This window comes from Phacochoerus africanus, chromosome 3 (genome assembly GCF_016906955.1).
Source record: "Phacochoerus africanus isolate WHEZ1 chromosome 3, ROS_Pafr_v1, whole genome shotgun sequence".
Classification (NCBI taxonomy): domain Eukaryota; kingdom Metazoa; phylum Chordata; class Mammalia; order Artiodactyla; family Suidae; genus Phacochoerus; species Phacochoerus africanus.
Window position 1 is genome coordinate 182,990,405 of NC_062546.1, and position 26,106 is coordinate 183,016,510.

A 26,106-nucleotide genomic window follows, 5' to 3' on the forward strand; every position below is an offset into this window, starting at 1 on the left:
AAATGGAGAGTTATTCCTCTATGAAATAAGTAGAGGATCTTGAAGTTTCTAACATAAAGCCAATATGAAAAAGGCCCTGGATAATTTCTTGTTACTAGACTATTGGAATTGTCCTTATTAAGAGGGTCACACAAGTTGTGTATACCTCAGATAAAGGTAAGAGTCCCTCTTCGCAAGTCCACATGCAGATACATACTATGCTCAAATAATTTTAATGCCTTTGTTTTTGAGCAGCCTTCCCATCTTCAGGATAAAGTCCAAACTTTAGCACTGAGTAGACCCCCTACCAGCCCCCACCCTCTACTAACTTGAACAACAGGATGTGTCTCCCACCACAAAAACTAGTCATTTTGTTTATATTTTGCCATAAGACTTTAAATTGTGTCACAGAATTCACAGGAATATAGATCCAGGGAAGTCAATGTCCTTTGTTCAAACACTTGCCTTCTTTCTCCTCACTGCGTCCAGCCTAGCGGTCTTGAGGCTGAATAGAGGGGAAAGGGATCAACGACTCATGAAGAGTCAAGAAGAGGCTGGTGCATAACGCCAAGTTTGTATATGCTACACACAAGCCCCTTGCTAACCACCCAGTCCTTTTGTAGTTCTAGAATATATATAACCAGTTATATCTCCTGGAAGAATTGGTTCAAGGGGATGTCTTTTTCAATCACTATAATAATAACATATGTAACTATATGTAATTATAACAACGTGTTTTTATGCTCTTTAGCTTTAAAAGTACTTTCACAAATAAGATCATGTTTGAGCCTCATTCATGTAGCAGCAGAAGGTAAGCATCATTTCCCCTTTTATGGATTGGGTAATGAAAACTCAGTGACATTTGTAAATAAACAAAATTGGAACTTTAAACTAAGTTGTGATTTCAAATCCCATACTCTCTCTTCCATATCATGTTTATTGTATGATCTGAAAACTGATGGAAGTATAGAAGTCCCCCTCCCACTCCACTTCTAATTAAATCTTCTTCCCAAACTTGGCAATGTGATAGGCATTTCCATACACTAATGGCTCTCTAGAGATGTGTGATTTTAAGCCAGATTAATAGGTCATGTTACTGAGATGTCTGAGGTCATGTTACTGAGGTGTCTGAGACACTGGGTGTCTGGCTTATTCACAGGGATTACTGACTGTTAGTCATTAATATGTGGAGTCACCTAGCAGAGAACAGGTGTCTGTGGCACTGGATAGTTGGATAGTTTCTCTCGTTGATAGAGAAAGGAGGCTGGGAAATGTCTTAAGCATAAGGCTGACCCTGAGGAGGTCTAGATATAAAGGTTCAATACAAATGTGTCAGAGAGGGCTTGGATAACTCCTGGGAACCAAAGAGAAAGGCTGGGAGTGTCTCATTGTCTGGAAACACTAATTGCCTTTGGGTAGCATAAGAGATTGTATATTAAAACCCCTTTTCACTGTACAACTAGAAAGAATTTGAAAGAAGAAAGGAAAAAATTAACCACACTCGGTTGTCCTTTGGATAAGTGTGATAATGTCTTTCATTATCTCTCTAACATGTGCTAACTAGAAGTCCTATGTACTTTACCATCATGGGGGCACTCTCCTGGAGACAATGAAGCTGAAATCCACAGTTCACATGGGTAAACTGAGGCAAAGTAGCTCACATGACATCTCAAGTGTCTTATATAAATCCAGTGACTAAGTATACGGTTCCAGGCTTAGCTTTAACTGATTTCCCCCTTAAATCGTTATTTCAAAATATCTTTGGTATGGCTTGGTCTTTGTGATTTTCATGTTTATCATTATAGGGTTTCTCTTTCTACCTTTATCTTTCTTATAAAGAACATTTTTTAGAGTTTCCACTGTGGTGCAGTGGGCTAAAAATCCAATTGCAGCAGCCTGGGTCACTACAGGGACATGGATTTGATCTTTGGCCTGGCATAGTGGGTTAAAGGATCCAGTGTTGCTACAGGTACAGCTCAGATTCTATCCTGGCCCAGGAACTCCTATACATCAAGGTTAAAAAAAAAAAAAAAAGAATGTTTTTGATCTATATCCAAAATATCAATATGTAACTTACATGTAAATCACAACGTATGCTTATAGACAGCATTATTTCAGATACCATAAAGGGCAATGACCCTTTATTTATCAAATATCAATCTGAGTCACAACAATTTATTGTATTGTTATGCAAATTAAACAAAACAGTTGTATTTGTCTTGCTGTAATTCTTTAAAATTAAAGATGGAAAATTATGGAAGGAACAACAAATACTAAGGTCAAAGACAGTCTTCTACTGACCTGAAATGACTGTAAGATTAAAGCTTTTCAACTACCAATGCTGAATCAAAAAATCCTTAAACCTCAAAGAGGGAGCTTGGCCAGAAGGTTTTTGTAACTATTATTCTAGCTGCATAAAGATCAATGTGCTTACTTGATCCCAGGAATCCACTAACAGTTACAACTCTGAATGAAGGTCAATTCACCTTACTGGCAAGGATTTATGTGTACATTATGCCACACATAGATAAGATAGCTGGAGTAGGAGCTCAAAAAATATAGCCAAATGGATAAATGAATGAGTAACACAGGGTTTGGTGCCTGTATAAGAATCTAATGTTATAACATCCAAATTTCAATTATGATGAGCTCTCGGTACTTCAGATGCACTGCGCTTTCACTATTGTAAATATTAATTGAAACTAAGTGAACCAGATTCACTACTGTAAATACTAATTGAAATTAAGTGAACCAGATCAAGATTTCAAAACATATTTGGCAACATTTGTATAATGTTAGCCCAGGCCTGGACTCAGAGCTTGGCTCCAGCTTCACTACTGCATGACATTAGCCAATTGATTTCATGCCCTCTCTTCTTCACTGACAAAAAGAAACAATAATATCTACCTTGAATGATACTGTTTAGATCAAATGAGATATTATTTGTAAAAGATTAACCATAGTCCTGGGCACAATAAATGTTAATTCCTCATACATAATTTTTTATAAATATTTTTATAAGGGATTTACTTCAATAAGACCTGGCCTAAATTAATTTGTTTTTATATGTAGCAACTCTGTCTCCTTCATTCTAACACTGTATACACAAGGATAAGTTTCTCCCTTCTCTAACTGTAAACCTTTTAGTACTTTATACACTGTGCTGGGCACTAGAGTTACTGCCTCAGGAAGGGGAAAGGAGAGAGGAGGACGGGCAGAAAAGGAGGAGGACAGGCAGAAATGTTCAACAAAGTATCAATCTACTTCCACAAGGAAATAAAGCACATAGGCACTTGGAGAATCAAAAAATCTATAATTGACAGACCCCAAATGTAAGTGAAAAGACCATTATATAATTTTTTTATTTGGGTTTTTTGGGGTTTTTTTTGCTATTTCTTGGGCCGTTCCCACGACGTATGGAGGTTCCCAGGCTAGGGGTCGAATCGGAGCTGCAGCCACCGGCCTACGCCACAGCCACAGCAACGCAGGATCCGAGCTGCATCTGCAACCTACACCACAGCTCACGGCAACACCGGATCGTTAACCCACTGAGCAAGGGCAGGGACCGAACCCGCAACCTCAAGGTTCCTAGTCAGATTCATTAACCACTGCGCCACGACGGGAACTCCTATAATTTTAATAAAAAACATAAAAGGTAATAATGGTGGTGAATGAATCAAGACCCCAGAATTGAACACAGGACAAATGATGATGAAACAAGGAGGAAGTAAGGAATGGGAAATATTTAAACCATGAAAAGAGAATATTTGCTCAGCTAACGAATCCTAGCCAGAATATGTTGCTCTCCTCTTTAGTAGAGGGCTGGCAAAAACCACTGTGACTGGCCAAAGGATCCAAAAGTTAATTTTTATTGTATAGTCTATATTTTATTTAAAAATACATAAGGATACAGTAAGTAAAGTGTGCTCAAGAATTTTAATTTAGCAACTAACCCTTAACTTTTGAGGTTAATTTGGATCTAAAAGTCAGAGTTAATTTGTGAAGTTCCCAAATCAGGAATACATAGTCCTGGAATAGTTAAATCTAAATGAGAAACTTCAGGAGGACCTGAGCCAGGATGGCATTTTGCAAAGGCAGTTCTTCTCCTGCCCTTATTTCAGTCAGCCCTGGCATGTGTTAGGTAGCATAAGGGGTGTTAGGAGTAAATTTTTAACAATGAAATGAATGCTGTTTAAGTTAACGTGGCTTGGCTAGAAATACTGCAGATGTACTTCCACCTTTACATGAACAGGGTGTAAGAATTAGCAGATCTATAGTCTAGCATTTCCATTCAGCCCTGTGCTCCCACACTGACTCAATTCTGGGGCTGATGACCACTGCTACTAAATATAGAGCTACACTTGCCTCCAGAACACCTCTCCAGCAAGGGTCTTGTTGGAATGTCTGCAAGGACAAAGAGCTGGGACTTCACCGAGCTTCATGAACATTTCCGTACATACTTGATAATAAATATTTTTATGGATGGTAAACCACAAGACTTGTTTTCATTATAAATATACCAACTGCCAGCAAGGTTGTGGGGGAGGAAACCCACAGAGCTCATTTATCTCTAGTTATGAGACAATTATTAATGTTGCCTACCAAGAAGATCCTAATAATTATGAATGGCCAAATTGGCTTAGGATATTCTTAACAGATTGGAAAGCACAAAATAGCAAATATTTATTCAAATGGTTTACTGAAAACCCAGATTTTTAGCTTCCATTTAGGTCTCAAATTTATTCTTTGTGCTTGCTACTGGGCTGGGTATTAGGAGCAAATATAGATATGGGAAATAAAACTCTTATTCTACATGGGCACAGAAGCTTTGTGTGTGCTCATGTATGTTGTGTAAAGATAAAAGAAAAGAGACAAGCATGTATGTATCTGAACAATTACAGCTGCCATAATGCTTGCTACAAGGATGAGGTCATGCACTGTATATGCTATTAAAGTAAGAAATTTGGACTTCTAATACCATTTATAGGCAGAGAAGGTAATGTGGACAGGAGTGGTTTAGTTAAAGAAGTGGTACCTGTGATGAGTTTTGAAGGACAAGTTGGAGCTAGCTGAGAGAATGACAGGTAACGGAGAGAATAATATATGCAAAGGCATAAATGTAAGAAAGCCCTTGAGGAGTCTGAGGTACAATAAAACCCCATGATAATGCAATAACTTGAATTTAGATGTAAAGCAATTGGCTCACCAGGTCATTTCATTATCCCTGCAAAACAGGCTCTTGCATTTTACATGATTGAATGTTCTGGACCCCACTTATGATCTTATGGCAGCATTTCTTTCAGTTCACTGAAAGGGGCTAGAGTGAAGTATGTGACTGTGAGTGATGGGGAAAGGCTCATGGCCAGAGATGGCACAGAAGAGTTAGGTCAGGGCATGATCATAAAAGGATTCAGGTGTCATGTGATAGTCTGGACATTAACCTAAAAGTAATGTTGATTTAGAAGGATATTAAGCATGGAAGTGGCTTATATAGATTCATGTTTTAAAAAAACAATTAGTATCAGTATAAATAATAGAATGAAGGAGCTAGGTCAGGGGGATGTAAACCAGATAAAAAATTATTGTAGTTAGGGCAGAAGAACAGGATGAAGATCTAAACTAAGGCAGTGACAGTAGAAATGGAGACAGAAGAGTTTGAAGAGATATATGGAAGGAAGAATTGAAAGGTCTTGGTGACCAAAAGATATGAGCTGAGGGGAAAAATGACTACCATCTTAATACTTTGGATGATATGGTGGATGGCAGATCCATTTCCCACATTATTAATGGGCAGTTTGAGAGAAGAGGAAGGTAAGGGGTTTAGTAACAGATTTGTTGAAGACTTATAACAAACCTACATTTCTTAATTATCTTTCTTTAGGTAGTGCAATTGGGTTAGTCTAACATGATGAGAACCATTAGATTTCAATAGCTAGAACTGAGCTGGATTAGACTAATTTATCATGAGCTGACTGGGAGATTTGGGAATGAAACTGTCAGAGGCTTAGTCTGGGGTTATTTGTCATCAGACCAAACTAGAATTTTAATAAATGGGAGGAGGCAACATTTATTTCATTAAGGAAAAGGAAATGAGAATGAAGATAAGTGTTCGTGGGAAAAAAACCTGTTAACTCCTAGTTATGATCATGCATTTGTCATTAACAATGCTGATGATGTGACACAGTCGCTCTCAAGTGAGCAAACAGGTATTTGGTGTTTTGGGAGAAACTTCAATGATGCATTGATTTAGTCATTACATAAAGCATTCATGTATCCAGCCATCCAATAAATATTTATTGAACTTTTACTAAGAGCCATGCACACTGAAAGAGTTGGAAGAGTTCTGACATTTAAAAAGAAAAGGATCATGTATGTAAACCAAACAATCCAATCAAAAAATGGGCAGAAGAAGTAAGACATTTCTTCAAAGAAGACATACAGATGGACAAAATACACTTGAAAAGATGCTCAACACCATTAATTATTAGAGAAATGTAAATCAAAACTACAACGAGGTATAACCTCACACAAGTCAGAATGGCCATCATCAAAAAGTCTACAAACAATAAATGCTTGTTGGGGAGTTCCTGTCGTGGCGCAGTGGTTAACGAATCCGACTGGGAACCATGAGGTTGCGGGTTCGGTCCCTGCCCTTGCTCAGTGGGTTAACGATCCGGTGTTGCCGTGAGCTGTGGTGTAGGTTGCAGACGCGGCTCAGATCCCGCATTGCTGTGGCTCTGGCGTAGGCCGGTGGCTACAGCTCCAATTCAACCCCTAGCCTGGGAACCTCCATATGCCGCGGGAGCGGCCCAAGAAATAGCAACAACAACAACAACAACAACAACAACAACAACAAAAAGACAAAAGACAATAAATAAATAAATAAATAAATGCTTGTGAGGGTGTGGAGAAAAGGTAACCCTCCTACTCTGGTGGGATTGTAAACTGGTGCAAACACTATGGAGAACGGTATGGAGATTCCTTAAAAAATTAAATATGGAACTACCATATGATCCAGTAATCTCATTTCTGGGCATCTATCCAGAGAAAACTGTAATTCAAAAAGATACCTGCACCCTGATGTTCATTGAGGCACTGCTTTCAACAGCCAAGGCCTGGCAGCATTCTAAAGGTCCATCAACAAAGGAATTGATATAGAAGATGTGATACATAAATGTGATGTTTAGCCATTATAAAAAAAATAATGCCATTTGCAGCAACGTGGGTAGACCTAGAGATTATCACACTAAGTGAAGAAATAGAAAGACAAATATCATATGAAATTACTAATATGTGGACTCTAATAAAAATGATACAAAAGAACTTATTCAAAAAAAGAGAAATGGAGTCAAGATTTTGAAACCAAACTTATGATTACCAAAAGTGAATGGTGTGGGGAGGGATAAATTAGGAGGTTGGGATTAACATATACACATTAACTACATAAAATAGTTAAGTACCAAGTACGTATTGTATAGCACAGGGAAATCTACTCAATGTTGTGTAATAACCTATATGGGAAAATAATCTGAAAAGGAATATGAGTGTGTGTGTATCTGATTCATTTTTGTTATACATGTAACTGAATATGTATAACTGAATATACATAACTGATTCTTTCTGCTGTACACCTGAAACTAACACAACACTCTAACTATACTCCAATAAAAATTTTTTAAAAATAAAAATATATCTTTAAAATAAATAAATAAAAAGGCAAATAGGAAATAAAGATACTTTTAGACCCCCCCTCCCCAATAAAAAGGATCAAATCTTGGTCAGAACACTCAAAGAAGGCTATGGTACTTCGACCTCCATTGTATAAATAAGGAGTCCAGACATATGGTAGGAATAATAAAGTAAATTAATACCTACTCTGGTTTGACTGGATTGTTTTTAGATATGGTTCAAGTTGTTGTTGTTTCAAGGCTTATTTGTGTTCAAATAGGTTCCTTATAACCTATGTAATCATGTCTTGCTTACTGTTTCATGATATTCATGTTCCTTCCAAAAATGAGAAAAGAGCATAGCATGTCAAAAGGAAAAAAGTGACTGTTCCTACTTTAGAACTATTAGGAACCCCTATATTCAACAAAATCAACACAAATACTAGCAGGGATACGACAGCAAAACAGACTCCCTGTTACAAATTAGTGTTCAAGAGTTCCTTTGTGGCTCAGTGGGTTAAGAGTCTGGTGTTGCGACTGCAGTGGCTCAGGCCATTGCTATGGCGTGGATTCTGCCCCTGGCCAGGGAACTTCCACATGCTACAGGTGTGGGCAAACAACCCCCAAGACCAAAACCAAAACCAAAAACAAATAAACGAACAAACAAAAAACCCAAATTTGTGTGCAGGACAGAGAGCCTTTGAATATTTCTGCTCTCAGCAAACATTTTCTCATCAATTTACCTCTCCTGTGTGATTGCTGTGTGGGGCCTCCTAGAGGGAGTAGAATTCTTTCAAATGTTGGTTCTATTAAAACGTACTTGGCTTCACAACTATAAACAGTTGATGTAGCATCTTTATTGCCTTCAGTTTTAAAGTGCAGACTCACAAAGAGAAACAAGTTCCATTAACAGTAGTTGTCACTAAAGATTACAGGACTAATTTAGCATTAAGACGATTTTTATCCAGTGTGTTTCTCTTGGCATAATTTCACATATATTATCCAGTACATAAGTATAGAAACAAAAATACAATTTATATCCTTTTTCAAGTCTTAGGATAATTTAGAATGGCAGAACAAAGATAAGAACAATTGATTTCTTTTTTCTCAAACACAAGATTGGGAAACTTGGACAGCTGCATGCAAATCAATGAAACTAGAACACACCCTCACACCATGCACCAAAATAAACTTAAAATGGCTAAAAGACTTAAATATAAGACAAGACACCATAAAACTCTTAGAAGAGAACATAGGCAAAACATTCTCAGACATCAACCTTAGAAATGTTTTCTCAGGTCAATCTCCCAACACAGCAGAAATAAGAGCAAAAATAAACCACTGGGACCTCATCAAACTGACAAGCTTTTGCACAGCAAAGGAAACCAAAAAGAAAACAAAAAGACAACTTTCAGATTGGTGATTCTTAAAGCATGAACTGTAATAAATAAGTAGTGCCTTGTGGATACTAAACAACCGACATTTTCACAGCTCTATCCTGCACCTTATTTTTTTTTCTAATAGCAACATGATATCCATAACAAATATATCACAAAACCTGGGTTCAACTCTAAAGCTCTTCCATTTACTAGCTGTTTAAACAAGTCATCTAATCATAAAAATCTTTTATAGATCACTTACTATATATTTATATAGACTACAGGCATCCTTCTCGGTGATATCAGAAACTATTTCACCACATGCTATTTTATTAGATACGTTACCTTAACTTCCCCCAAAATGCTATGAGATGGATACTTTGATTATCCATATTTTGCAGATGAAGAAAAGGCTCAGAGAAGTTAAGAGACTTCTCAAAGGCAAACTGGGACTTGAATTGAGCACCCTGAAAGAAGACCCGTGGGTTTGATCATTAGGCTCTATTTGCCTCTCTGAGAGTTTGATTTTCTTATCTATAAACTGGAAATCAGTCATGAATCTCTCAGGATTTTCACAGGAATTAAAAGCAATATTACCTTAAAAGGATCATTGTTATAGTCACTGTGGTTCTATTCTCAGATTCCCAGATTAAAAGCCAGGAGAATGACTTTATTTCCAAGTATTCCTTTGTCCCACAAATCCAATCTGTACCATATCCTATGGACTCTCTATCTTCCCAATATCTTTAAGACTTAGTCATTCTTCTCCATTTCTCTTTCTCCAATTGTGTTAGAGTGCTCATCACTTTTTATAATTTTGGTAACTGTGCAATTATTTTTCTTGCTCCAGCCCTCCTCACCCTGCTCTGGTCTTCTCACACTATCTGATTAATATGCAGCACTGGACTTCTTTTTGTGGCTCAGCAGGTTAAGAAAATGACATAGTCTCTGTGAGGATGGGGTTAAATCCCTGGCCTTGCTCAGTAGGCTATGGAATCCAGCATTGCTATGAGCTGTGGTATAGTTTGCAGATGTGGCTCAGATCTGGTATTGTGATGGCTGTGGCATAGGCCAGTAGCTACAGCTCCAATTCAACCCCTAGCCTGGGAACTTCCATATGCCACAGCTGCAGCAGTAAAAAAAAAAAAAAAAAAAAAAAAAAACAACACAAAGTATCATATTCCTATTACCATGTGTCACTATTGTTTATCAGCTAAAGACATCCTGATATTGTCACCTTGGTATCTGAAACTCTGGCTCCCTTGATCTTATATTACACATTCAAACTCATTTCTCAGTAGAATCTAATGGAATTAGGAGGGGACATTTATTTATCTATTGAGTGTCTGTTATGTGTAAGGCACTGCTGTTATTTGGTGGAAAAGACAGGCTTAGTCATGGGCCTCACAAAAGGGAGACCAGGACCCAAACGTCAAATAAATGCATACATAGTAAATTACAATTATAAAGGAAGGGTGGTATGGAGGTGAAAAAACGTAGTATAGAGTTCAGGGAAGTTTTCCTGAGGTAAAATAAAACCATTCATCTTACACCCCCACGACCATGAACATAGTGCATTCTCTTCCTTCCCTTGAAAAACTTCCCATTTTCTCCATGCAAATCCAACTAGCCTATTAGTCTTCCTCAGGATGCAACTTCAGTCCTACTTATAATGTTAAGATTTGCTATTTTCTCTAGCCTCAGGGATTGTATTTTTAAATAAACCTTAACGCATCTGTGGTTCTTCATTCCTGCTATCAAAGCTGATAAAGCAATAGATTATGGGATTGAGGGTCAGGTATGGTACATCTTGTCCCCACAACTTGATTATTGATGTTTTATCTAAAAAGTCTTGTGTTCTTCTCCTTTAGATTCCACATAGCACTGTAATAAATGAGAGTTTGTGTAATCAATAGCTGAGTGTTCAGGGGCTGTGCAGAGTTAGCTGTCTAGAAATCTGTGTGACAAAAGTAGGCATCAGAACCATGACTCTAATACTTTAATCTTCCTAATGTTTGAGATTAACCTAATCCCACTCTTGTTCATTTGTTTTAGGTTTTATTTGAGTTTAAGCTCGATACTCTTTGTATTAACATTGCGGAAAAACTCATTGCTTACTGTTCTGGAGGTTTGGCTACATTGCCTAATGTTAACATAAAATACATAATAATCCCCAAACCGAACCTGCGTATGAAATTTACTGGTCCCTATCATTTACCCACCAGATTATATATTTAATGCCAAATTCCCACATAAAACTAAAGATAAATCAACAAAATGAAGACCTTAAATTTCAGCCCTTGGCATGCTGCTAAAAGGGATGTAACCTATGTAACAAAGTCCTGTGGGGTTTTTAAAGCAGGTTTTCAGAACTTTGCTTAGCATACAATCTTAAAAACAGTTTATGAAAGCTAACAGGATTCAGGGGAATTGGGTGAAGTTTTCAGTGCAGATTAGGTTCAATTTTGGTACAAAATTTTGCCAGAGTAAATAGTGTTAGAGCTGTGTAGAGAAGTATATAGAGTTTGGGTATGCCATTCTGTACTCAAATTCATTTATTTCCCTTTGTCTGTGGGTTAAATACCAAAGCATAATGCTATTCACATGAGAATTCAAGCTGAACCACACTTATTTACTCCCCTTTAATCCACTCCCACTCTTACGAAGACAGTATTCAAAACAATGGCACACTAATACAAATGCATTCTACACAGAATCCGGTGTACCTTGTCATTACATCAGAGACTCAAGTTACATCTAACTTCTTAAACACAGTGTCCTTTCAATAAATATGATAAAATGATAGCCTGCACAAGAAGCAAGTATTCTGGCCTGTATTCTCCAGTTTTCCATTGACTTCTCAGTAAATAGATTTCTTCATATCTCAAGTCTTCATGTATTGGTGCACCAAATTTGTTCATTTGTACAACAAAGTTTGTTGGGTGACTACTAAATACCAGACAAAATTCCAAAAAGTGGTTCTGCTAGCTATGCCAACAGCAAGGTATTTCTAACAGAAATGAGTGATTCTGTTTGACAGATAGCATAGTAAATAGGGAATTTCGGTAGTAAAACCGAATTAAATCTTGGCTGCAACACATTACTAAGCGAGATCTGTCGCTAAAACCTCTGAAAATAAATATCTTCATCTACAAAATAGTAACAGTCCAAAAAACATATACTGACGCTTCCATGTGCATTGCACTAGTTGCAAGGAATGTGGTATGGTCTCAAGGACTGTGCCATGATGGGGCTGGATAGTTCAAGCGTGTTTAGTGCACACTATTACTGCACCACTGGCTCTGTTAGTCTATGTGATGGTTTTAATATGTGTCCACAGAATCTTTGACTCTTTTTTCCTTCAAAAGGCAGAATCCAATTCCCTTGCCTTTGAATATGCGTCAGGCTTAGTGGCTTTTTTCTAATGAACAGAACATGGTAGAACTGATGCTCTGAGGCTTCTGAATGTAGGTCATAAAGAGGATAGCTTCCACCTGACTGTCTCTTGGATTGTTTGGTCTGGGGAAGCATCTGTCATGTCACAAGGACACTGAAAAACATATGGAAAGAAGCTGAGGCTCCTCACCAAAAGCTGGTACCAACTTGTTAGTCGTTTAAGCAATCCATTTTGAAAGCAGATTTTCCAGCCCTTGTCAAGATGTCATATGAAGGCAGCTCTAGCCAAAATCCTGACTGCAATCTCATGACGACTCTAAGTCAAAACTGCAGTTAAGCCACTATCAAATTTATGACCAATAGGAACTGGAAGATAAAAATTTTTACTGTTGTTGCCACTATGTTTTGTGAAGCAATTTGTTATGGAACCATAGATAACTAATATAGCCCGTGAGAGAAACATCTGGATGAAGACAAACAAAAATGGCAGAAAATCTTTCAAACTTCTCTTAGTTTACCTCCCATGCTGGAAAAAGAAAATTAAATAAACTCCTCACCATGCTGCTATTACTATAGGAGAGAATCCAGACTACTAGGACTAGCATTAAAAACCCTACACGATCGAACCCCACCCAGCTTGATCTCCTCTACTCTTCAGCACATTCTACTGTGGCCAAACCTGTCTATGTATTCTCAGAAAGTTTGACCTTTCTCACTATTGAAGAGTACCTATCATTATATTTGTTGTGTATTCATCATATTCCTTTTTTTTTTCCCTTCCAAGTCAAGTACTGGGGTAATTCTTGGCTATGCTAATTCATATAAATCTCTTGCTTTTTTTTTTTTTTAAGGGCCACACCTGAGGCATATGGAAGTTCCCACACTAGAGGTTGAATCAAAGCATCAGCTGCCAGCCTATGCCACAGCCACAGCAACATGGGATCCAAGCCATGCCTCCAAACTACACCACAGCTCATGCAAACACTGGATCCTTAACCTCTGAGTGAGGCCAGGGATGGAATCCGCATCCCCATGGACACTAGTTAGGTTCATTACCACTGAGCCATAATGGGAACTCTTCCTTTTTAAAACTTTCAGTAGTTTTGTTACCAATGCTGCTTATTTAATACTACTTATTTTCCTAAATATTCACACTATTATTACATGTCACTATTAAATAGTGAGTTCTTAATATGTACAAAGAACTGTGCCAAGAGCTACATTTAACACTTTTACTTTAGTTATATTTAACTTTTTTTTTTATGGATAAGCAATGAGATCCTGCTGTATAGTGCTGGGAACTCTATCTAGTCACTTGCGATGGAGCATGATGAAGAATAATGTGAGAAAAAGAATGTATATATGTATGTATGACTGGGTCACTTTGCTGTACAGTGGAAAATTAAAAGAACACTGTAAATCAACTATAATGGAAAAAATAAAAAATCATTTAACATTTATTTTTTAATTTATTATGGCATGTAAAATGTTACGTGTGTGTTTCTTTGCCCCACAATTAGACTGTAAGCAACTAGGACAGAACTGGGATCTATTTGTGACAGCCCTAGGTATGTCTTATAGAATATGAATCTCCAGAAGCATATTTGTAACACTGCCACAGAGGGCAGCAATTTGAAAACAATGAAGTGGCTTTTTGACATTTACTCATTCTCTTAATATTTATGAAACTGGCAGCACAGTGATACAACATTAGAGTGTGAAACACCTGTTTTAAGTGGAACTGGGTTCCCAAAATTATGTAACTTAACCATGAACTCATCTTGGAGAAACACCTAGGCAGAAAAGTTTGGGAAATGATCAGTACTTCCTTCCTTAGTCACCAATCTGATCGTGATCTCTGAGAGGAGGCATTCTCCTCAACTGTCCTGAAAATGTTGCCTTCAACATAAGATACGAAAAATTGTAAGCCTTTGGACATCCTCAGGATTACAGCAAAAGATTCAGTGCTAAAATGAGGCAGAGAATTCTGGCAATCATTTAAGTGCTGGAGGGTAACTCAAGTGAAAGCAAATTCTTCCCTGAAATTACTCAAAGAATTCAATTCATTCCCTGATTTGTTCTCGTAGTAGGGAGCTAGTGAAAAATGCAAATGACTTAAAGTAAGAAAAAGTAATTAAAAAGAAAGAAGATAGATCTCAAACATTAGCTTGCATAAGAATCACCTGAGGAGTTCTTTTAACTGTCTGGTCCTCAACATTGTCCCACTCACTACCCTTAACACCTCATCACCTCAACATCTCATCATCTCTATCACCTTCTCCACCACCATCACCAGGTGCCAATTCAGAAACCATGGAATCTACATCTTTCAACAGGTATATTTAGATGATTTTGATTAAGATAGAGTGGTTATCTATAAAACACTAAGAGAAAGAAAAGATAAGAAGTAAAAACACTGTTAATATTGTGATTCCTATATTATTTTCTCCTTAGCTGCAATTCTACTCCCCAGATTTGTCCTAAAGTGTATTAATCTCATTGGAATAGTATGAAATTAGAGGGTTATAGCTAGTGGTGCATGGAAAAACTCCAAATTATAAAGAGTAATTTTTCTTTAGAGAAATACGGATTTGAAAATCTGGAAAGAAAGTGAGGAATTGAAGAAGGAGGTGTTAAAAAAAAAAAAAAAAACCTCTGGGGAAATCACTAGCTAAGATATAGAAGTTTATAGATGTTTTAGCCCTCTAGCATTTCCAGGGCAATCAAGAGATCATGAAAGTGAAAACTGAAGTGGAAGTCTTAAAACCAGAACTCTGTGCCCACGCCAATCACCAACTCTTTCATTGTGCTGCAAGAGCTCTTTCTAAAATGTTATCTGATCCTGATGGTCACATTTTGGTTGTGTGCATATGTGCATGTGTGTGTGTTTTTGCTACGTGCATAGAAAAAAAAGTCTAAGAGAGTGTACACTAAAATATTAACAATGATTACCTTTTTTTTTTTGACCGCCTCATGGCATATGGAGTTCCTGGGCCAGAGATCAGATCCAAACTGCAGCTGCAGCAATGTCAGATCCTTAAACCACTGTGCCAGGCCAGGGATTAAACCTGAGTCCCAGTGCTCCCAAGAGGCCACAGATTCCTTCCATTGTGCCACAGCAGGAACTCCTTAAAAATGGTTATATTTAAAACGCAAGATTATGTGGGACTTCTGCTTTTTGCAATATGAATACTTGCATAAAATTATTTAACTTTTAAATAATGCATGTATTTCAATGCTCAGAAAAAAGATGTATTTTTTATTTTTGGCCATGCCTGCCACATGTGGAAGTCCCGGGCCAGGGATCTAACCCAAGTCACAGCAGTGTCAATGCTGAATCCTTAATCACTAGGCCACCAGCAAGCTCCCCAAGTTATAAATGTTTTAAAACAAAATTAATTTACTAAAAAGTTCCAGTGGCTTCTCATCCTCTTCAAAATAAAGTCCAACATTTTTGGTATTGACCAAATAGCCTTATCTCCCAACATTCACAATAAACGTTTTCCACACAAAGCAGACTCCAAATTCTTTGCACATCTAACTCTTTCATGTCATGTGTCCTCACTCGTGTTGATTGCTCTCTATTAGGAACGCAAAGACACTAGTTGTCTAGCTGATAAACTCCTACTCATTCGTCGAGTCATACTAAGACATAAGACTTCCTTGTGAAACCTTCCCTGATATCCTAGGCAGTGCTATATAAGCCACATTGGAGCTCAAAACAAAAGAAAAAGCAGCAATAATGATTTTGATTTAATAAAAATTTTGGTATTTTGCATCTAGAACTTTAAAATTAATTTTGATATTTTAGAATATTGTATAAAAATAAGATTGATCTTGATTACCAAGTTTTTTCTTAACCTCTAGAAATCTGCATTGCATGTGCCTCCACACAGACCTATTCCTGATTCCAAGTAAAGCTGTCTGGACTCCATCTTCTCCGCTTTATTCTGCTCTTGGGCCTACCTCCACTGTGAATTTACTGCATTGCATATTTAACTACTATGGTTCATTATATACTTTATACTTCATACTTACAGACATGATTGGTATAGACTTGAAGTATATAGGCTGGTATAGACTTGATTGCTCTCAGTCCTCATGACTTTCTTGACCAGCACAGACATAACAGATACCATTTAAATATGCAACAATGGCAAGAATAAATGTAAAACTTCAATTAAGTCTCCTAAATTTTCTTAGTATTTCTCCTAAATACTCAGTGACTGATGTTATACTCTGTACATGTATATTATTATATAATAAATAACATAATATAAAAAAAATCTAACACTAATGTAGCTCTTATTATATGCCAGGCACTTTTCTATGTATTTAACAAGTATTAATTCATTTAATTCTCAGAACTCAGTGAGGTAGGCACTATTATTAGCCTCAAAAAATAATTATGGAAAATGAGGCTCCAAACATCCAAGAGATTTATCCAAGGCTTGTGTTTGAATCCAGGCAGTTTGGATGTATAGTTTGTGCTCTCAGCCCCTACACTGCTTCTCACAATAGTAATGATTTTACATATAAACATAAATATATAAATATATAACTAAAGCAAAGATTTTAATTTTTAATGTGAAAAGAGTATAGGTCACTCTAATTGTAATCCACAATGAAATTCTAACTGACCTGAGACCAGCGAATATTGTATGCTGTGGCATTTCTTCCATGAGTGCTATTTCACTCTAAAAATACTGGTTCATTTATCTACGCAAAGGACATGATATGACCTTATCAAAGAGAATAAGAAAACTTGAATAGTGAGGGTAGCATAAAATGACTAAGGTTTGGTAGGCCAAGTTTCCTGACTGATGCTTGGAAGAAGGTTTAATAAAACAGTCACTCAGGAAAACATAAAGTCAGCCAACCATGAAGCCAGACCCTCACCTGTGAGCCTGTGTCTGAGCTCTATGCTCTCTGACAAGTGAAAAGGAATTGGCTGAAATTACTTTTGTTAAACTCTGCTCTTAGCCTCAAGGGTATATTGGAAATATCAACTGATAGTGGTAAGCTCAGCAAGTGACATTACTATAGTTATGAGAATTTTATAAGTAATCATTTATTTGTTTGCTTTTTATCATATAAGCTTGGTGATTAGAGGTCCCCATTTGATAGTAACAGGAGCTCCTCTGCTCTTTATGAAAGGAAGAAAAGGGGAAAAGATTGGAAAAGTGAAGACACATGGCTCCCAGAGCCAATTTCAGTGAGACGGTCACCTCCGGGAAACTTGTAAGGTAAATCATCAAAAGTAGGGATGGTACAAAATAAGCAGAAAAAAAAAAATTCTCCGCTGTGCAATCAACAGCTATTTTTATTCGTTATTTTTTCTACTCGTTAAATTAAGTTGCACTGTACTTCAAAGTATGTCCGGTGTTCTCTGATGCAACTCTGTGTAGTAAGTCTAAGAGAGGATTAGTTGAGAAATCCTTTTGTCAACTTATCTAGCATTAGGGTGTGCCCATCTGCAGAGCATGAGAGAATGGCATAATTTCAAGTCAGAGCCTGGGGGAGGTAGGCAACTACCAGGAGGAGTTGTGGCCATTGCTAAGCTACACATGAGTATGGCGGGGCCATGTTCACATCCCCCTTCCTCCTGCTCCTTTCCTATAGTCTGTGCAGAATGGAAGAGGAAGCAAAGTCACAATCTGATCCCAATGTCTATGCATTTCATAGAATGTATATTCGTTGCCATCTAAAGGGTTGTTAAAGTTGCCCAAAAAGGTTAACTACTGATTTACTAATGGAAGAAACAAATGGTGGGACTCTGGCTTTGAAATTCAAAAGCTGTTCCAACACTTTCTAGAATTTAAGCAAGAAGTGGCATGTAAATCTCCCCCACACAAAAATCTTTCACATACATTCATAAGAACACCTTAATTTGTTAGGAAAATTCCCAGGTGATCTACCTAGGAAGGAGTGAGGGAGATTTATATCCGTTTTCTTTTCCCAATATTACCATTATAGACATTTTTTTGATAGCACAGTCAGATTTACCTGGAACGGAGAAGTAAAAATCAAACCACACATAGGCTAAGTTCTCGTCCTTACCCATCTCAAACTTACACTAAATTTTTTTTTTTTATTATCCATATCTAGGTGGATTTTTTAATTAAATAATTCATGTCAATTTTTCAAACTATCAAATAATGACCAATATATTGTACTCTTATTTTGTTCCCTATGTTAGGAATTATGTTATATCTGACAAGAGTGTGATGTTATGATGTGATTTGTGCTATTAAGGTACTATAAATCCAGTGAGTGAATCAGATTGAACCATAAGGCAAAGACCACTATGATCTAACACATTTCTAAGAAATAAATAAAGGAAAAATAATTGGAGTTTGAATGATCAGGGAAGGGAAAAGGGTACGCTGTAGACCTGGTTTGTCTTTTAACAGACAATGAGGAGGAGCTACGAGCACATGTGTCCAAGTGGGAAGGAGCATGGAATGTGTGGAAGACTTTCAGATGCTGTTTCTTCAGGCACAGGCATCATACTGCAGAACAGAAAAAATAGAAAGTCGGATGAATCCTAATTATGAGGGTCTTAAAAGTGAGGTGAAGAGGAGCTAAAATCTGATAGACCCAAAGATAGACCCAAAGAGTATTTGAGGGGATTATCTGATGATGAAATGTGGGAAGAGTTAGAGGCAGAGCTTCCAGAGACAAAAAAAAAAAAAAAAAAAAACCCACAAGCTGAAGAAATCCAAGCATAAAAGAATGATATCTTGAACCAGAGGGTGAGCATAAGGATGGAAGAGAAGGGGTAACTCCAGGATGCATTTCACAAGATGGCTTCTGATTTGCAAGGGCTAGTGGCTTGAGAAGGTGAAGGAAAGGGAGGAGTCAGGATGACTCAGGTATTTCTAATCTGAAAGACTGCCTAGTATTGCTGGCACACCTGAGAATGGAGAAATTGCATGGGGCAGAAGACAACGATGATGAGTTCTGAGCTTTCCAGAACAAAGGCTACATTAATTTTAGCCAATCAACATAGAAAAGGAAGTTATTTGCTATGGGTCCCTCAACTATTACTGTTAAATTATGAGTGTTCTGGAGAGCATTGTATACTCTGGAATTCTGTCCTCACACACTTGCCTTCACTTCCATAAAAACACACCACGCAAAAAGTCAGCAGCAAGAGCAGGGCCAGGAAAAAACCTCACCCCTCTGGCTTTCACGACCCTCACAGTTAGATGCCTCACAGGCTCTTTCAACATAAACTACACAACAGTTTTCTCTTAACAATTCAGGCACCATAGGTATAACAACACACATGAATCCTACAAGTTGCCAATTAATCAATAATTTCAATCTTCTCACATTTTTTTTCTCCTAGAGCTGCTGACAGATGGAAAAACCAATTGAGTTCACTTTTACAACCATGTTCCATCTGTGATAGTACTAACAGGTGGTATGAGAAAGAAAATGGAGAGGTTGTAAACTCAAATGAGCCAGACCTTAGGCCTGCCATTGCTAGTATTTGTGACTTAGAAAAACTCACTGTATGGGTTGTGGGGTGGTTGGGAAACTGTGGTTAAAATCCAGGCTCTATGAATGTTGGTAAATTACTTAAGATTTCTAAGCCTCAGTTTTGTTATCTTTAAAATAGGACCAATCATATTTTATAGCTCAGAGATGATGTAAGTCAACTCAGGAAATATATGCAAAGTACCTGGCACGGTGCCTATAAATGGTAAAGTTGTCAGTAGATGTTCACTCCTATTATTACTTTTATTGCAACCATGAAGTCACAAGGTATGTTTTGAAGGTCAAAAGTCATGCTAGGAATGATAACCTTGCACTTACCAAAGCTACTGAGTCATGTAGTTCAGTACAACCCTGTGATAACACAAATTGGGATATCATTCAGTTAGCAGTTTCCCTTGTCTTCCACCAGCCCGTGTTTTCAGATGTGTGATTGGCTGAATTTTTACCTTCTGAGGTGACAGGGCTATTGGAAAGTGCCAGCCTCGAGATAGTAGGGGTTTAATTCAGTGTATGATCGTATTTGTACAGTAAATGTCCATTTTGATATTAGTGATATGTTAACCACTTAAAATACTGTTTTTCATTAACTTTATAAAAAAGTGACTTCTTGGTGGCAAGAAGCATCTCTTGGAGTCTACTTATCTCATCAAGGCAGGGTCTTACTGTTCTTGAAAAGCAGTCAGTTTTTCAGTGATGAGGAACTGCTTGCCTATACTTTCACAGATATGTATGTGTTAAAAGGAAACAAAAGTAACAGTCTGCCTGGCTTAGCCTAAGTGTGATTTGAGGGTCTGGCTTGCTTTTGTTGCTTTTGCTCCTAAGCATACTATTTTGGTTTTAAAATTTGCTTCTGGACAAGCCACTGCATGTAGAGATTATAAGAGGTTGGAACCATTTCAAACTTGGCTCCTCAGCCCATTTCTTCTCCATGTGAACAAGAAAGCATCCAGGCTTGCCTGCCAGCCTTTGGAAAGGTTTCTTTACCTGGGACTTACCATTTGCAGGCAAGTTATGTACGCTGTTGGTGGCAACACAAAAGGGAATAAGTGAAGGCAGATGATGCCAAAAGAAAGTATTTTGCTCTGGACCAGCAGCTTCCCTCTGCACCAACAATCCTGTCTCTCCAGAGCCTATCAGTCACAAGGACCATTGGAGGGAATCATTGGAGGGAGCTGCTGATTTTACTTATTTTGAATGATGTATCAGTCCTACATACCTGCCTGGCTAAGCTGGGAGCAGAATGTGCCCAAGGGATGACAACTCCCATTCTCACCATGGCTGGGTTTCATCTGGGGTGTAGTCTGGAGTTTCATCTTCATTTTTCTATTGCCCAACTAGTACTGAGGAAGGCGCTGTAGCCTGAAAAGGCTTTTTACTCCATTAAGCAGGATCTGTTTTCTGTGATACTAGAACTACAATGATTTATGCAGAATTTGTCAAACAGTGGCAGCATTCTACATTAAAAACTAATATTTAGGATAACTCTAATATGTATGTCAGAATCCACCTCTTTTATAAAAGTTTATAATAGAGACAGAGGAGTTTACATTCCTAAATTATTTTTTTTAAACTTTTTTGTCTTTTTTTTTTTTTTCCAAGGGCTGCACTCGCAGCATAAGGAGGTTCCCAGGTGAGGGGTTGAATCAGAGCTGTAGCTGCCGACTTACACCACAGCCATGGCACCTAGGGATCTGAGCCTCATCTTCCACCTATACCACAGCTCACGGCAATGCCGGATTCTTAACCACTGAGTGAGGCCAGAGATCAAACCCACACCCTCATGGATTGGATACTAGTCAGGTTTGTTACCACTGAGCCATGACGGGAACTCCCTATATTCCTAATTTCTAATTTTTAGTTTACTTTTGCGAAACCTACATAATTAGACATGAAAAATCAGTGCTGACTAAAGATGTAAGAAATGTGAGTCCACAAGCTTAAAAAAGACTCTGGAGCCAGACTCTCTGGGTTCAAATCAGGACAACACTACTTATTAACTGTGCAATCTTTGACAAATTACTTAATCCCTCTGTGCCTTATTCCTGTGAAATAACACAGCCATTACATAGTATGAGATCAAGAAATAAGATCATGATTATTAGTAGATCATTTTAATCTTTTGATATAATAGCTGTGAGAAACAAACAAAAACAGCTATTTAAAAATAAGCAGAGTCTTAAAAACCTAAATCCAAATTATCGTTTTGAAGTTATTCCCTCTCTACTACGAGAGAAAAAGAAGCAACTGCATCTATACTAGTTTTAGATTCTCTACATGACTCTACAAAATAGCACCTCCACTTATAAAATTACATTTCAGAAGTTTCCATCATTGCTCAGCAGAAATCAATCTGACTAGTATCCATGAGGATGCAGGTTTGATATATGGCCTCACTCAGTGGGTTAAGGATCTGGTGTTGCCGTGAGCTATGGTGTAGGCCAGCAGCTACAGCTCCAGTTTGACTCCTAGCCTGGGAACCTCCATAAGCCGTGGGTGTGGCCCTGAAAAAACAAAACAAAACAAAACAAAAATTTACATTTTATACTCTGCTGGTTACAGGATGAGTTGAAATCTTGGACATAATCTGAATTTGGCTCTAGGTATAGGAGGGTAAGATACAACACAAATCTCATGTGCAAAGAATAAGTAAACATAATTTTCAATACCTTTCTCTCTTATCCCACATGACTGAATTTTGGTAAATTAAAATCTCCTTGGGTCCCAGTGTTTTCATGTGTAAGTTAGAGGGTCCCTTTCAGCTCTAAAAACAAACTAGTAAACTATTTTTCAGACTGAGTCTTATAAGGTCTGAGAGACAAGCAAAAATACTCTTAATATTTGAACTTTTCTATAATTTTGTTCCCTCTTACCCACAAAAATAAAGACAACTGCCTCAAAGGTGAATTATTCATTAAAGTATGATAATAGGTTCATAGTTTAAAAAAATGGCCATTTCTTTTTAGATAGTGTGTTATTACAGAGCCTTTTATTTATTTATTGCTTTTTTTTTTTTTTTTAGGGCCCCACCTGTGGCATATGAAGGTTTCCAGGCTAGGGGTCCAATGAGAACTCTAGCTGCTGCTGGGATACACCACAGTCACAGCAACGCAGGATCCAAGCTGAGTCCGCCACCTACACCACAGCCCATGGCTACACCAGATCCTTAACCCCCGAGCCCTGAGGCCAGGGAATCAAACCCAAAACTTCATGGTTCCTAGTCAGATTCATTTCTGCTGCACCATGACAGGAACTCCTTACAGAGCCTTTTAGATTAGATCTATGAGGCACTTGTCCCATGGTTTTTCCAATTTTTTTCTTTGTAATTTATTGGGATTACAAGAATTCTCCATGATTTTCTCAAATCTCTAAATCCTACTGGCTAACACCAATTCATTTAAGATTACTCACATACCTTATATTTTAGAAAAGGATAAGAAAAGGAATTTTACATAACTGAAAAATCATTAAGAACAAGAAATTGGTGGAAATAAGTTGTTGAAAGGAGCTAATAAAATCCTTCTATCACTATGCTAGCAAATCGGTAATTACCACCTTCAACCAGGATAGTTCAAGGAGTATTTGTCCTTATGTGCTGAATGCATTATTTCTGAAGTTCACATTACTTAAGATATGCAAAAATACATTAATTCCGACAGTATACAATGGAATTAATCTCTTATAACTAATATACACATAATATGAAGAGAACAAAATTATGTTGCTTTTATAAACAGCCTGATAAAATATCATCAACTCTACATAATAATAACTTCTACAAAAGTCCTTTAGAAATGATAAGGTGCTATTCAAATGTAAGGGATTATTTATTTTAGCACCAAGAGGTTAAATGCTTCACACTAACTGAATTGATATTTTCTTTTGAATTATTATATTGTATATGATTTGAGTAGATTCCACCATGATTCTCATATTACTTCTTAAGACTGGGTGATTGAAAAGCACTGTGCTTATTTTTAAAAGCCACTAGCTTATTATTCTCTTTACAAATAATTCAGCATAGTATTCTTTTATATGGAGAATTACCATAATTTATATGAAATATAATTTGATTTTTCAGAAATCTGATTTATAAGAAGCTTCTTAGGAGATGGCTGCTTTGTGCCGTGAAACATCTGACCTGACTTTACTTATCTACTAAGAAAATTTACTCCAAATTTTAAAAACAAAAGCAAAAATAACATTGGTCAAATGGTTGAGGTGAAAACGCTCATTCCGCTCAGTTTTGAAGACTTTTCTGAGTTTCTTCTGCATTTCTATCTTGGACCCAAAAGAAATCATGAACTGAATTGGGCCTTGAGCCCATTTTATAACTTATAATGACTAATTATAACTGAAACAGCACTAATTGAAAAACAATCTTCTCCTAAATTAAATGTATTGATACATTTGCACCATTCAAATACTAGCCTTGCAGAGAAATGAGATTTTTATAGTACTCTGTATTTCATTTGTTCAGTTGATCAAATTCCAGTCTAAGTCTTCTGCTATGATACAAAAAGACAATTTAGCTTGAGATGGCTGTTTGTGTGTGTTATACATACCATGGTGAGATTTATGAGTTAGAATTTTATGGTTAAAGATTAGAATATATTCTAGCTCCCATATACTTTATTTTTTTCTAGATAAATATTACAGGCTCAACTTCTTACTAATTTGAAACACCGGGGGGAAACCATACTAAGTATTTATACAAATGTTTCCAAATGGAAACACACCCCCAAAAACAAAATTTTAAAATAAAACACTAATGTGGTAGCAAAATAAATTTTAACTGGAATCCAAAAGTTAAGGAAACAAACAAATCTCATTTACTTACAAGTTGGCTTTGGTCTTGGAGGAAATTTGGTCCGGGTAATAGCCAAAATTAGGAAAATAATAACTGGCCATAAAATCAACACGAGTGTCCAAAACTGCAAAGTAATGATATTTAAAAAATGTTAATTATATTGCTGAACCAAAAAACCTGAAAAGAAGTACACTATACTATAAAATTCCAACACAAGCCAGATACTTTCCTGAAAATATTATTAATAAGAAGGGAATGAGAAAGTTTTTTTAAATGTAAGAGACCTTGAAATAAGCATAAGAAGGATTTTTCCAGGTTAAAAACCTTAAAAATGAACCTTAAAATGAAGCCCCCTTGCCCATCACCTTTCATAATTGACATAAGAGTGATCATCTTTAAATTCAAATATGATCAGGAACTTCCTAAATTGAAGAGCTTTCAGAGCTTCCTAGATAGTTGCTGGATAAGGCTCATCATGCTAAACAGGGCATACAATCCCCAAGCATAACCAAGACATATCTTTCTACTTCTAATGTGAGCACTCTATGCTCAGGCATAAAGATTAGTATATGACATTGGTGAACAAATGAATGAATAAATGAGTCAACACATGGGAATTCAAAGTTCTATGCAATCCTCCCCCTCAAATCACTATAAATAGTATCTTGTGTCTGTTTCATATCATAGAACTTATACTCTTATTATCAAATATTTTTTTGCCTACCTGATGAAATAAATTGGTCATTCTTTTATGGCAACATAAGTGTCTCATTCATCTGTGAATTTCCACTGGTACAAAATATACATTCAATAAATGTACACTGGGAGTTCCCATCGTGGTGCAGCGTTAACGAATCTGACTAGGAACCATGAGGTTGCAGGTTCGATCCCTGGCCTCGCTGAGTGGATTAAGGATCCAGCATTGCCGTGAGCTGTGGTGTGGGTCACAGATGCGGCTTGGATCTGGCATTGCTGTGGCTCTGGCATAGGCTGGTGGCTACAGCTCTGATTAGACCCCTAGCCTGGGAACCTCCATATCCCGCAGGTGCGGCTCTAAAAAAAGGACAAAAAGACAAATAAATAAATAAATAAATAAATGCATGGAAATTTCCATTGCATGGAAATTTCTATTAGAGAATTTCACTGTAAGACACTTCAGGAGTGGCTTTCCTTCCCATGTAAACATAATTCAGCTCATAAGACAATAACAGCTTAATATTTTACAAACTAATAAAATTGGTTCCAGAAGCAGTGAAAACATGTTTTCACAAGAACACCTACTGTAATATGCAAGCAGTTGTTATGCTCAAAACAAACCACACAGAACAACCCTTGCCTATACTTAAACTTGAACTATGTTTCTGTCTGGTTA

General features: G+C 37.1%; 1 protein-coding gene across 1 annotated transcript in view; it reads right to left on the reverse strand.

The window, feature by feature from the left end:
• The window catches only part of ABCA12 (ATP binding cassette subfamily A member 12), a 200,405-nt gene that overhangs the window by 162,753 nt on the left and 11,546 nt on the right, over positions 1 to 26,106 (reverse strand). Inside the window, exon 2 of the mRNA XM_047773427.1 lies at positions 24,765 to 24,858. Coding sequence (XP_047629383.1) covers positions 24,765 to 24,858 — 94 coding nt within the window. The remainder of the gene's footprint in view (positions 1 to 24,764; positions 24,859 to 26,106) is intronic.